Consider the following 11,644-nt stretch of genomic DNA (forward strand, 5'->3'; position numbering starts at 1 on the left):
ACCTACCTAAGTCCAAACCGAACACACCCAAAAATCATCTCCAAACAAAATAAATAATAAATAAACAAAAACAAAGAAGTTAAAGAACAGAACAGAACCCGTTGGAACCAGAGATCCTTCCGACTGGTTATGTTCGGTTTTATTTTCAAGGTTCATCCCAATTGCCAACTGCACCCTCTCTTCTACGTTAGTTGTTTTTATTTATTTATTGATTGATTGATTTATATGTAAGCAGAAAACCGATCGAAAACAGATTCATTGATTTAGTTTTGCCTTTGTTCTCGCATTTTCACAGGGAACATTGATGGACGCCAACAGCAACTGTAACGGCGGCGGCTCTGACGGCAGCGATCGAGTTAAAGGTTCATGGAGTTCCCAGGAGGACGCCACGCTGTTGAAACTCGTGGACCAACACGGTCCACGCAACTGGTCCATCATAAGCAGCGGCATTCCCGGCCGTTCCGGCAAGTCTTGCCGTCTCCGGTGGTGCAACCAGCTCAGCCCTGAAGTGCAGCACCGTCCATTCACACCGTCAGAGGACAAAATCATCATCGACGCTCACGCCGTTCACGGCAACAAGTGGGCCACAATCTCGCGCCTCCTCCCTGGCCGCACCGACAACGCCATTAAAAACCACTGGAACTCCACCCTCCGCCGCCGTCGCATGGCCGAGCAATCCCCGACCTCGGTCTCCTCTGCGTCCTCGCCGGGGAAGCGGCCTTCATCGTTGGAACCAAATTATCCTTTAAAGAAGCCTTGCGTTGACGAAGTTTCGATGGAAACAGAGGACGAGAGAACAGAGGAATTTTCCCAATTAGCGAGTCCCGTAACGACGTCGTTAAGTCTTTTGCCTCCGGGCGAGAAAACAGAGAAAGATGAAGAAGAGTTTGAAGAGAATACGAAGACGGATGACCAGACTTACTTTATGGAAACGTTGCGGCGCATGATAGCAGACGAGGTTAGAAATCACGTGGAAAGTTTGCGCCGTGACAGGGAGAGTTTCTCCCATGGAACTGGGCTAGATCTTAATCCAAAGCTTCCAAAGTAATTTATTTTCTGTTTCTTGTTCAAAAGAAACATTTTCTCTTCTCCACTCTAACATTTCATATATTTGACACGATTTAATAATAGTTTATTATTTCCTGAGTTTGTACAATGTTAAATTTGGAATCCTCCTTTGGTACATTATTATTTTCATTCATTCTCTACAAAAAACTTTAATAAACAGATGAAAAGAATTAAATTGAGATTAGAACATGAACAGAAAAAATTAGGAATGCACCTGCATCGTTTAAGGGAGGTCTTCTTAGTAATAAGTAAATTTAGTATTATTAACAAAATTTTAACCAAAAAATTAGATGAACTACATAAGAACGTTACATGTGTAACTTTTTGATATGTTATACCCTTTAAATATGTAAAACACATTAAAGTATTTAATGGGACACATTACATCTTAATTCAAAGCACATATACTTCGCACACTAAAACTAAAATATGGCACACTAAAGTTAATATGTGACATATATGTGTTTTATGTCTGAATTGGAATTAAAAAATGTTAGTTTCTATGACATTTTAATTAATATTTAAAATTTAATTTTCCTATCACATTAACTAATGTTTGAATTTTAATTTTACTCCAAATAAATGCAACGCCTCATACAAAATTTGGTATGTTGCACTTAGATTCTTTCCCTTTAGAGTAACAATTGGATGTTCAAGCAAATCATACAAAAATGATAAAATGAAAAAGAATATCTATTCTTAGTTAACAGATTGGCTTAGAGAACTAAACTTTTCCATTTATTTACAAAAAAAATTATTAGAGTCCAAAAGTTGCAGTTTAGAAATAGTTTTATTACAAATGAACCAAAATAATTTAAATAAGGCTTATAAGGATCATGTGAAATAAGAAGAATAAAAATTGAGTATCTTGCATTTTAGTTCCTTCGTCTTTCATATCAAAAGTCCAGTTGACAAAAATAAAAACAAAGTTAAAATTTAATTGAAAGAAATGATATCGTTCTAAGAAATTTTAAAATGTTCTAATTATTCAAATATTATACCATATTTAATCCTAAGAACCCTAAAATTTACAGCATATCAGCGTAGCTTTTACTAAAAATATATTTTAAGTCGGTAAAATATCCCATTACCTTGTTAAAATTTATAAAAACTTCAAAGATGCAAACATTATTGAGCTGATTGATGCATTTTCGCATAAAGGGAATATACATCTTGTGTTTGAATCTATGGAGAAAGACCTTGAAGTTGTTATACGAGACTGAAATATTGTTTAACACGAATATGTGCCCAGATTGCAAGTTCACTCACAAGATTTGCTAGATATCTTGTGACGACGTTTCTACTAATTAAAATAGTTTTATCACGTCCATTTTCTGTTACTGTTTGTACACGTAACATTGATTAAAATACCAAAAGTATCCCAGGATTTTGAGAAAGAGAAGAAGTGAAATTACAACTTTCGAAACATGATGAGAGAGAAAATTAAAAAAGAGAATAAACAAAACTTCTGTTACCAATTTCTATTTGAAGTAATATTTTTAAGATGCAAATATTAAATTAAAGACATGAAATAAAAATATTTTTAAATTAATTACTATTATTATATCTGAATTTGTTTTAAGATATTCTAAAATATTATAACATATTTTTATTATTATATAATATTATCATTTTTTATTGATTTAATTTAAACTTTTGTCATTAACTGTTTGTTAAAATAATAATAATAAATATTTTATAAAACGTTATAAAGTTCAATAAAAATCCAAATTTAAAAATTTAATTCAATTTTAAATAAAATAAATAAAATTAATTTATAATCAAATCTGTATGGATCCAAAAATAGATTTGAACTCGTCCCCCCCAATTAAACTCTACTTTTCCAATAGACTAGTAGATGTAATACGTTTGACAGAATATCAAACACAATTCGAGGTTTCATTTTACTTGAACTTTATTAAGACTTTTAATAAGAAACACCTATATAAACACTCGTACTATCAATTTCGACTTTCTTAAGAAAATAAAGAAAGTTGTTTGATGATGCCTCTACTCTAAGCCCAAACAATTTAAATGTCAGGTGCGAATGATTAAGGAAATAGTAGACTGCTTTTCACCCGTTTTCCCAACTTTCTCAGACGATTCATATCATCAACCGCCCAAGTTATGGTCAACAATTCAGATGGCGCATGTCGAGAGCGCTGATCGTACAACTAACACTTCAATCCTCAATTGCAACCCGTTACATTCTCGTGCCTAGATATCTACTAGCAATTTAGCATTGGCAACTATTATTCTGTTTAAAACTTCACTTCAGATTCCTAAAAAATTATGTAGCAGAAAAATAAAAAAACACGTCTTCATGTCATCTTCTAATTATTATCTGGGCAATTAGCTAGGATATGGATGTGCATGTTCAGGGTTTCATGAGATAAGATTCACAAGTCACAAACTAATAGAATTAATAAAATTGAAATTTTATATATCATCTTATGACCTAACATCTTGGGATCTAACATTAGGATGAGATTGTCGAATAAATCAGATCGTTAAAAAAATTTAAAAGTAATCCGCAACAATAACAAGCATAAGATAAAAGTTTTTCGATTCGCACACGGACAACATTGTTTTCGGCTAAATTTAAGATAAGATGAACATAAACTAGTTAAAACCAACAAAATGTATCAAAATATCAAAGAGGATAGACCAGTAGCACTAACACTGGGTGTCCCATTTGACAACATAAATAGCTGTAAAATAACATCAGAAACTAGGATAAACGCACTACTTGGATCTCTGCCTCATCTTTCGGCGCTTCCTCTTCAATCTCCTCATACGCTTCTTCTTCCACTGCAAAAGTCAGTAACAATCAGAAACCAAAACTAATAATAAAACCACAAACCACAATAGGCAAGGAAAACGAACAAAACATGTGACGAATAGAACTCACCTTGGCTCTCATGGTGAACAGAACACGCTACCCTTCTCCGATTCAGAACCCTAGTCGATGGCCGCAGAAAAAGATAAGTCACAGGGTTTGGAACATACGAAAAGATGGTTGCAACAATTTATAGCCACGAGAAACCCTAGCAAATTGCGAGCAAGTATTGGGCTTTAACCACAAGGCCCATCTTGGTTCAGTCATGAGCACATGGGCTTCGATTGCTAAACAATTAGGATGGCCCGTTATATTTCTGTTTAGAGGTAACTGAGAAGCATGTGTATAATGCATACCAATCCTAGCAGAGAATGGGTCAGACAGCAAAACAAGTTTTACAATTTAATTTGTTTCGTTTTACTCCAAATTAAATCCCCTATTAGAGTTAAGTTTGTCTTATTAAGCACAACTTTTGAAAAAACTTATTTAACTTATTAAAGTTATCTATTTATTTATTTGAATTTTTAAGATATATAATTAAACACTACTAGTACATATCTTATTGATAAATTTATATAGCATATTAGTTTTATACTAAATACTTTTGTTAAATGTTATGATAATGAAAAAAATCTGAACTTCCAACTTATAGAGATATATCGTGTTTGTATCCAATTTATAGACAATTATTATATAATTTTTAAGTTTAAAGTTGTTTCAAATAAAAATTTCTTATGTATGTGTTCTTAGATCTTAAATTTTGAAACAAAGAGAAACGTAAGCAGAAATTAAAAATTCTAAAAATTAACTTGTTCGAAAGGTTTTTATTCTAAAAATTATCTTTGTTATATTTTTCAAAAAAAATCATTAGGCCTATTTTTTCATTTAAAATTAATTGAGTCAAATTCTACCTATGAATCGATTCAAGTGAATGCTACTAGTTCGACCAAAAGGAAAAACGAAATGCCACTAGTTGATGATTAATGTGTTAAACAGTGCCATGTTATTTTCTGGCAACACTATAAAAATATTAGCTTTTTTTAGTGACTTATGACCAAAAATGTAGATTAGGGAAAGGTTTTTCCTCAAATAAAGTTAGCAAACTACTAATTTTAACACTATATTATGGTTGGATTGTGCATCGCATAACAATGAGTTTCTCCAACATTGAACTCAGAAGTTCAGCTATGCAAGGATAGAAGGGTGACCAAGTGACGAACTCTCAGCATATCCGCATACATGAACTGTGATTTTAATGCATTATTATATAAATTTTATTGAACTTAAGTTTTACCAGCCAACCAAGCTACAGTATATTATTCGTTGATTTATTTATTGTTATATCTGATGGTTTAAAATTAATGACTTATGATGGACCACTTTTGAAGTTGTCCATGTTATACGCACCCAATAACGGTAAAGTTACAATTATTGTTCGTTTCCGTAGATAATAAGATATATTATTATTAGTCAAATTAATGGTTTATAAAATTGTCATTTTTTTAATCGTGATACCAATATTGCCATTAAGAAAGAAGGTAATACAATTGACTATCGTTAAATAAGGATTTGTCTAGACTTTCACCCGAATCTAAAATGACGTTGAAAACTTAAACCCGGATTAATTAACTAAAATCTTTGGACTGTGAACTAATTGAAACAATATTTGTAATTGAATATTATTCAGTTCAACAAAAGGTTAATTAAAAGTTCAAAATACAAATTCAATTAATGAAACTATGATTTGAGTTTTCACTTGTTTAACCATCAATCTATTTTTTAAATATCAATCTATCATTTTCTATTTTTATTTAATCTGTAACAATTAACCAACAAAACAGATTTTGTGGCAATAAAAAATTACAACAATTGACAAATAAGACTAAATAAAAAAAACAAAACAAAATAAATAAATATAAGTATTATCTTTGCTAAAATTTACTATTAAACTCCTTACTTGATATAACAATCGTATCAAAATTACCTTTGTTAGAATCACACTTAATACTATTTTTTCTTTTTCGTGTGAACCATTATGTCAAGTGTGTCCATAAATAGGGGCGGCACTTTCGCAACAATGTGATAACGTTTGCTACCCAAAAAATAGAGTACCATGTATAATTCTTTCATAATTCTAATTTTTTTAATAAACATTTTCCTTTCATTTTATAGCACTTTTTCCTGAATTTTAAATTTATTATAAAATTCGTTATATTAAAATTAAAAGCCCTGAACATGTTTATCTCGAAAACTTTAAACATGTATTTTCAAACTCAGCAGCAGACACAGCTGAAAGAGAATACGAGCTTAATCCAAGTGATGAACCAATTGAGAGTGAGTAAGAGGAGTACGGGTCGGAGCAGAGTCGTCCGTTTTTAAAATAACTATTTTTGGGTCCCAATTTATTGAAAAATCTATCTTTATCTGTTTCAGCAATGATAATACTCACAAGTTACGAAAAGTTCTTCAGATATTTTCTAATTTTTTAAAATATTTTTATCCTATTAACTATTTTATCACCTTTTTAAAAAAATTCTAAATAAAAAATTAGATTTTATTGTAAAAGAATCATGTACGTGTAGAATTAGGTTTTTTAAGATGATATTTAAAAATAATATATACTAAAATATTAAAATTAAAAAATTATATAAAAAATAAGGTTCAAAAATCACAATTTTTAAGTATAAAGGTATAAATTTAAAAATACAACGGCAAAACAATTAAACAAATAAAATATTAAAAATATCATTATTTGTTTAAAAATATATTAAAAATTTAATGTACAAAAAAATATATTTAATTTATTAAAAAATTAAATACCAAAAATTGTTAATAAGATATTTACATTAAAATTGATCGGCACATTTAAAAAATTACCAATGGTAATTTTTGAAAATTTCTTATGTAATTTTTTCTTAGGATTTATTGTTTTTTTGTTTCCAAAATATCCCATGTAAAAGAAAAGCGCCGCAGAATTATCCTTATCTGTTTGCATAGCATAAACAGGATTATCTGTCTCGGTAGACCCAACCAGAAGGGCACTATTTTACATCTCAAACAAATGGGGGCTTAGTGGAAATTGAGTGACCCTTTTGCAGCTGGGTCTTCCACTTTTCCATCATCCAACGTGGGAACAAAACTCACTCATAAAATAAAAATAAAAGAATTTAAATCCACTTTCTTGGACCTTTGTCACATGTAAGGGAATTTCTTGGGCACCCTCTTTCTTTTGGCACCTTTCAACGAATTATCAAATATTAAAACCACAGCCAATAATTTACACTAAACATTTAAAACAAAATAATTTTAAATGTATTCACTGTTTATCTAATTTTTATATTCCAATGACATATTAAGTCTTAATAATTTAAATCAAAAATAAAAATATGTTACGCTTTGTATAAACAAATTTAACCTGATTTTTGTAGAAATCTGTTTTGATAAATTAGTCTTTTTAATAGCTTATAAATTATAAGTTATTAAACTATTTAAATAAATATATCTTTACAAATATCATAAAAATTATAAAAATAGTTTAACACTTTAAATATATACAATAAAATAAAAATAAAAATATATTTTTATTTTATTAAAATATATAATCAAACTAATACAAATACAAGTTAACTTTGTGTGTAGATCAACACAAATAACAATAACATAAAAAAGAATATAGATTTTTTTCAAAAAAATAAATCTTCTTCAGCTCCAACAAAAAAAAAGGGATGATTTAAGATTTTTTTATTTTAAAATTTAACTTATTTAATATAATATTATATTATAATTTTAATATAAAATTATTTAATATATTATTATAAATTTTAGATAAGTAATTTTAATAAACTTTAAAAAAAATTCTTAAACTTAAATCTAACTTATTTATTTAATTAATATTTTTAAAAAATTTAAATTAAATTTATTGTTTAAATAGCTCAAGTGAAACTATATCTTAAGAAGTTATGTCATAACAGTCTAGCCTATTTAAATTCCAATTTTTAATTAAATAAACTCATTTAAATAGATAAAATTCTTAGAATGAATTTTTATTTTTTATTCTCTAAACCTCAAATTGAAAATGCTAAAATAAAACAAAATTCCTTTTTACTTGATCTTGAGAACTTATAGTTAAGGAAGAGGTAAAGTTTGCTTTTGAATTTGATTTCTGCATTATTCGATTCAAAAGAAAAAAAAAAGGCAAAGCAAAAAATTTAATAAAAGGAAGGAAAAATATAATAGAGAAGGGAAAATTTATTTGATTCATAAGAAAAAACTAATAGTATATACTTAAAATAATAAAATGAAATTATTAAATTAAGAAAGATTTACTCGATTCATTTATTTTTCTCCTCCAATTCATCATATAATCAGTAAATTAAATTTAATTAACAATGAATTTTAAGGTCTTCCTGTCCCTTTCATTTCCCTCCACCGTCTAAATACCAAGTTAAGGATATAAAGAGAAAAGAAGGAATTTTTTTTTCTAAAAATTACAATTAATTTAAAATTATAAAAAATGGAAGAAAATCCAATCGCAGAATTTTTTTTTTTTCACAAAATTTGACATCGAAATGCAGAAAGAGTTTAATCTCCTTCTCATCCCTTCATTTATCCTTTAAAACTCCTTTTTCAATCCATTCCAACTTTACGAACAAAACTTTAAGGCCAATAGTTTTTAATTATATATTCATCTCCGCTGTTTATTAAAATAAAATTACTTAATCGCGGCAATTTTCTCATCATCGTTTGCAAACTGCCCATGCCTGTAACAATCCTTTCTGAACACGATTTACATTACTCAAAGCGAGTGAATTACTATTACTAATTTACTGTTGAAGTTACGAATCAATTAAAACTCAAAAAACAAGGAGGAAAAAAGAAAAAAGAGGATCAAAGTGGGACACTATGTCTAATTGGTGGTTCTTGGATCAAAACCCTGGGAAACGAAGAATCGAACTTAAGGGAAGCTCTACAAAGAGGACAATTGGAGTGATTCACGAGCCACTTGTCGACGCACTCGCAATGAAAACTATGGTCACATCCCGGCAAAACCTTCAACTTCTCACCGTCAACGAACGCGCTGAGGCAGATGCAGCACTCCGTTTCCTCCAATGCGCGATTCGGACTCGGCGGCGCCTGGTGGAGGATGATCGGGAGTTTCTTGATCGCGTCGGGGTCGAGTCCCTGTGGCGGCGACGGCGGCGGCGCGTGGCGTGGCTGGATTGAGTGGAAGGTGGTGATTGGGAGAAGGCCGTGGCGGCGGCAGATCCGGCGAGCGAAGAGAAAGAGAGCGGTGAAAAGGAGGATAATGGAGAAGAGAACGATGATGAAGAAGAGTTTGCGGCCATGGATTTCGAGGGTTTCGTCGTTGAGCTCCGCGTCGTAGTGCCAACTGAATGGCGGAGCGTCCTGGTTCGACATCGTGAATTAGATTGCCCTGTGATGAGGTAAACGACGACGGTGGCGGAGCAATACGACGGCGTTTTGAATCGCCGTACAGTAGTGTGGAGTGAAGTGTGCAATGGGCAGGGCTTTTTGAGTGGGTGGTGTTGCTATGACTAGTAGGAGTGCATACTTGAAATGACGATCCAACATTATTTATAGTTACGTTTAGTAATTAGGTATAGTCCCAGCCTCGTAGGCCAATTAATGGTCGAAATTTTATTTTAGATGTAGCATTGATCCCAATGGTGGAACCTATCCACTTTTTAGTTTTGGGGTTTTTAATGTACTAAATTTTAAAACAATGTCTATTTATTTAAAGTGAAGTTGAACTAATTTTTAGTTTATTTTTTAGATTTTTTTCCTTGATTTATAAATTACAAATTACTTCAATTTTTTATCTATAATTTTGAATTATTTAACTTTTATCGTTTTAAAAGATTTACTTATCATTCTTGTCATCTTTATTGCTATTTAATAATTTTTAAGATTTATTTTTTTATTTGTACCTTAATGAATGAATATTGATGAATTTAAATTTAACTAGTTATCTTTTTTTTTTTAATGTATATCTTTTTATTTACAAGACCTTTCCTGAGAAAGAAAAATATATGTATTTTGTAGACTCATTTAATAAGCGAATTGTATTTTTCACTTATAATGGAAGGTCCAATGAATAGGGAGGGGTTTAATTCTTTTCTTTTTCTCTGAACATTACCTAATAGTCACTTTTTAATTTTTATTGAAAATAAATAAAATGGTAAAAACCATAAATAAAAATATTTTAATTAAAATATGATAATATACTGCACCAGTTAAAACAATCTTAATTTATATGTAAAAGTTTTAAACAAAAAATTATAAAAACATAAAGAAAATAATAATGTTATATAAATCAATTATTATTTTTATTATTATTGCTATTATTTTTATTTATAATTATTATCATTATTAATATTATTGCTATTGTGTATTCATAATTAACTCACAATTGTTATTATTAGTTGTGAATAACTGTACTGTTTAAACTAGTCTCTAAATTGTGCAGTTAAATCTAAGAAAAATATTAATATCAATGAATAAAGATAAATAATTAAGAAATTAACATATTATTAATAAATAAATTCGTTATATTAAAAAATAACAAAATTATAAATTCAAAAATTATTTTTTTGATATATATTTAAGAAAATATAATAAAATTAAATAAATAGTATATTTTATTTGAAATTGCGTCATTTTATTTTTTTAAATATTAATATTTTATTAAGAATAAATTTAAAATACAAGAGATATATTTTAACTATTATAATTCAAAAAGAAATTAACAATACATGATAAGATATCATTAATTTAATATATATATATATATATATATATATATAATCAATTTTCTTAAAGGTCCTACTACAGGTCATTTATAAGAATGATACTTTATAGAATAAAATATTTCACTAACATTTAACATGATATCATTAAAAAGAATATTATTCTGCTAAAATTAAATTGTTCATACTATCACAAAATATATCATTATAATTTTTCTTCATTTCTTTTTTCCACATTAGATTTTGCACATGCTTAGTAATATCTTGTACAAGTTTTTAAATAAGCAAAAACTGATACCAAACCGTTCAAACATAATATACTACATTTTTATGTAGACACCGCAGTACACAAAAAATGCAATATATTCTCATATTAGTATCATATAACCCACAAACTTATGAGAAAATCATCAACATACCTTTAATCGAATTATTATTAGAAAATTGTGTCATTTAATGTTATTGATGTGTTAAAACTTGTAAAATTTAATGACATGCAAAAATATATTAAAAATAAATTTTAATTGTTGATTTAAAAATAAAATAAATAAAGGTTCTAAATTTACGATAAATTCAAATAGGCATTTAGTAATTCAAAATGTATATGTCAATCATGAAAAACGAAAATTAAATACGTTCTCAACCAATCGAGTTAAATTCTTTTCTTTTTAAAAAGTATAAAAAGATTAATGAAGTAGAACATGCTCAACTTAATTTTCAATTTAAAAATATAGAATATTTTTACAACATGGAAAATATTAAAAGAAGAATTCGAAGATTATACGTGAAAGTTGAAAGAAAATAAATTTTGTAAAGAAAGCGAAAATGATAATTACCAAAATATTTTTTTAAATTTATTAAACTTAACGTGCCTTTAATTGATATTTATTTAAAATTTATAAAAGTAGCATTTAAAATAAAAGTTTGAAAGATCAAAACATGTAAAATTTTTAAAAATACAAATGGAATT

At 28.5% G+C, this 11,644-nt stretch overlaps 2 protein-coding genes across 2 annotated transcripts; one reads left to right on the forward strand and one right to left on the reverse strand.

Moving 5' to 3' along the window:
* LOC113874493 (transcription factor MYB77-like) lies at positions 1-1,048 on the forward strand. Its single transcript, XM_027512714.1, has one exon. The coding sequence runs from the start codon at positions 305-307 to the stop codon at positions 1,046-1,048; it is 744 nt and encodes a 247-aa protein (XP_027368515.1). The 5' UTR covers positions 1-304.
* A 7,746-nt stretch (positions 1,049-8,794) lies between these two features.
* Positions 8,795-9,325, reverse strand: LOC113874494 (RING-H2 finger protein ATL66-like). The gene has a single exon (XM_027512715.1). The coding sequence runs from the start codon at positions 9,323-9,325 to the stop codon at positions 8,795-8,797; it is 531 nt and encodes a 176-aa protein (XP_027368516.1).
* Between the last annotated feature and the right edge of the window lie 2,319 nt (positions 9,326-11,644).

This window comes from Abrus precatorius, unplaced genomic scaffold (assembly GCF_003935025.1).
Source record: "Abrus precatorius isolate BTA unplaced genomic scaffold, Abrus_2018 Scaffold8, whole genome shotgun sequence".
In the NCBI taxonomy this organism is placed as follows: Eukaryota; Viridiplantae; Streptophyta; class Magnoliopsida; order Fabales; family Fabaceae; genus Abrus; species Abrus precatorius.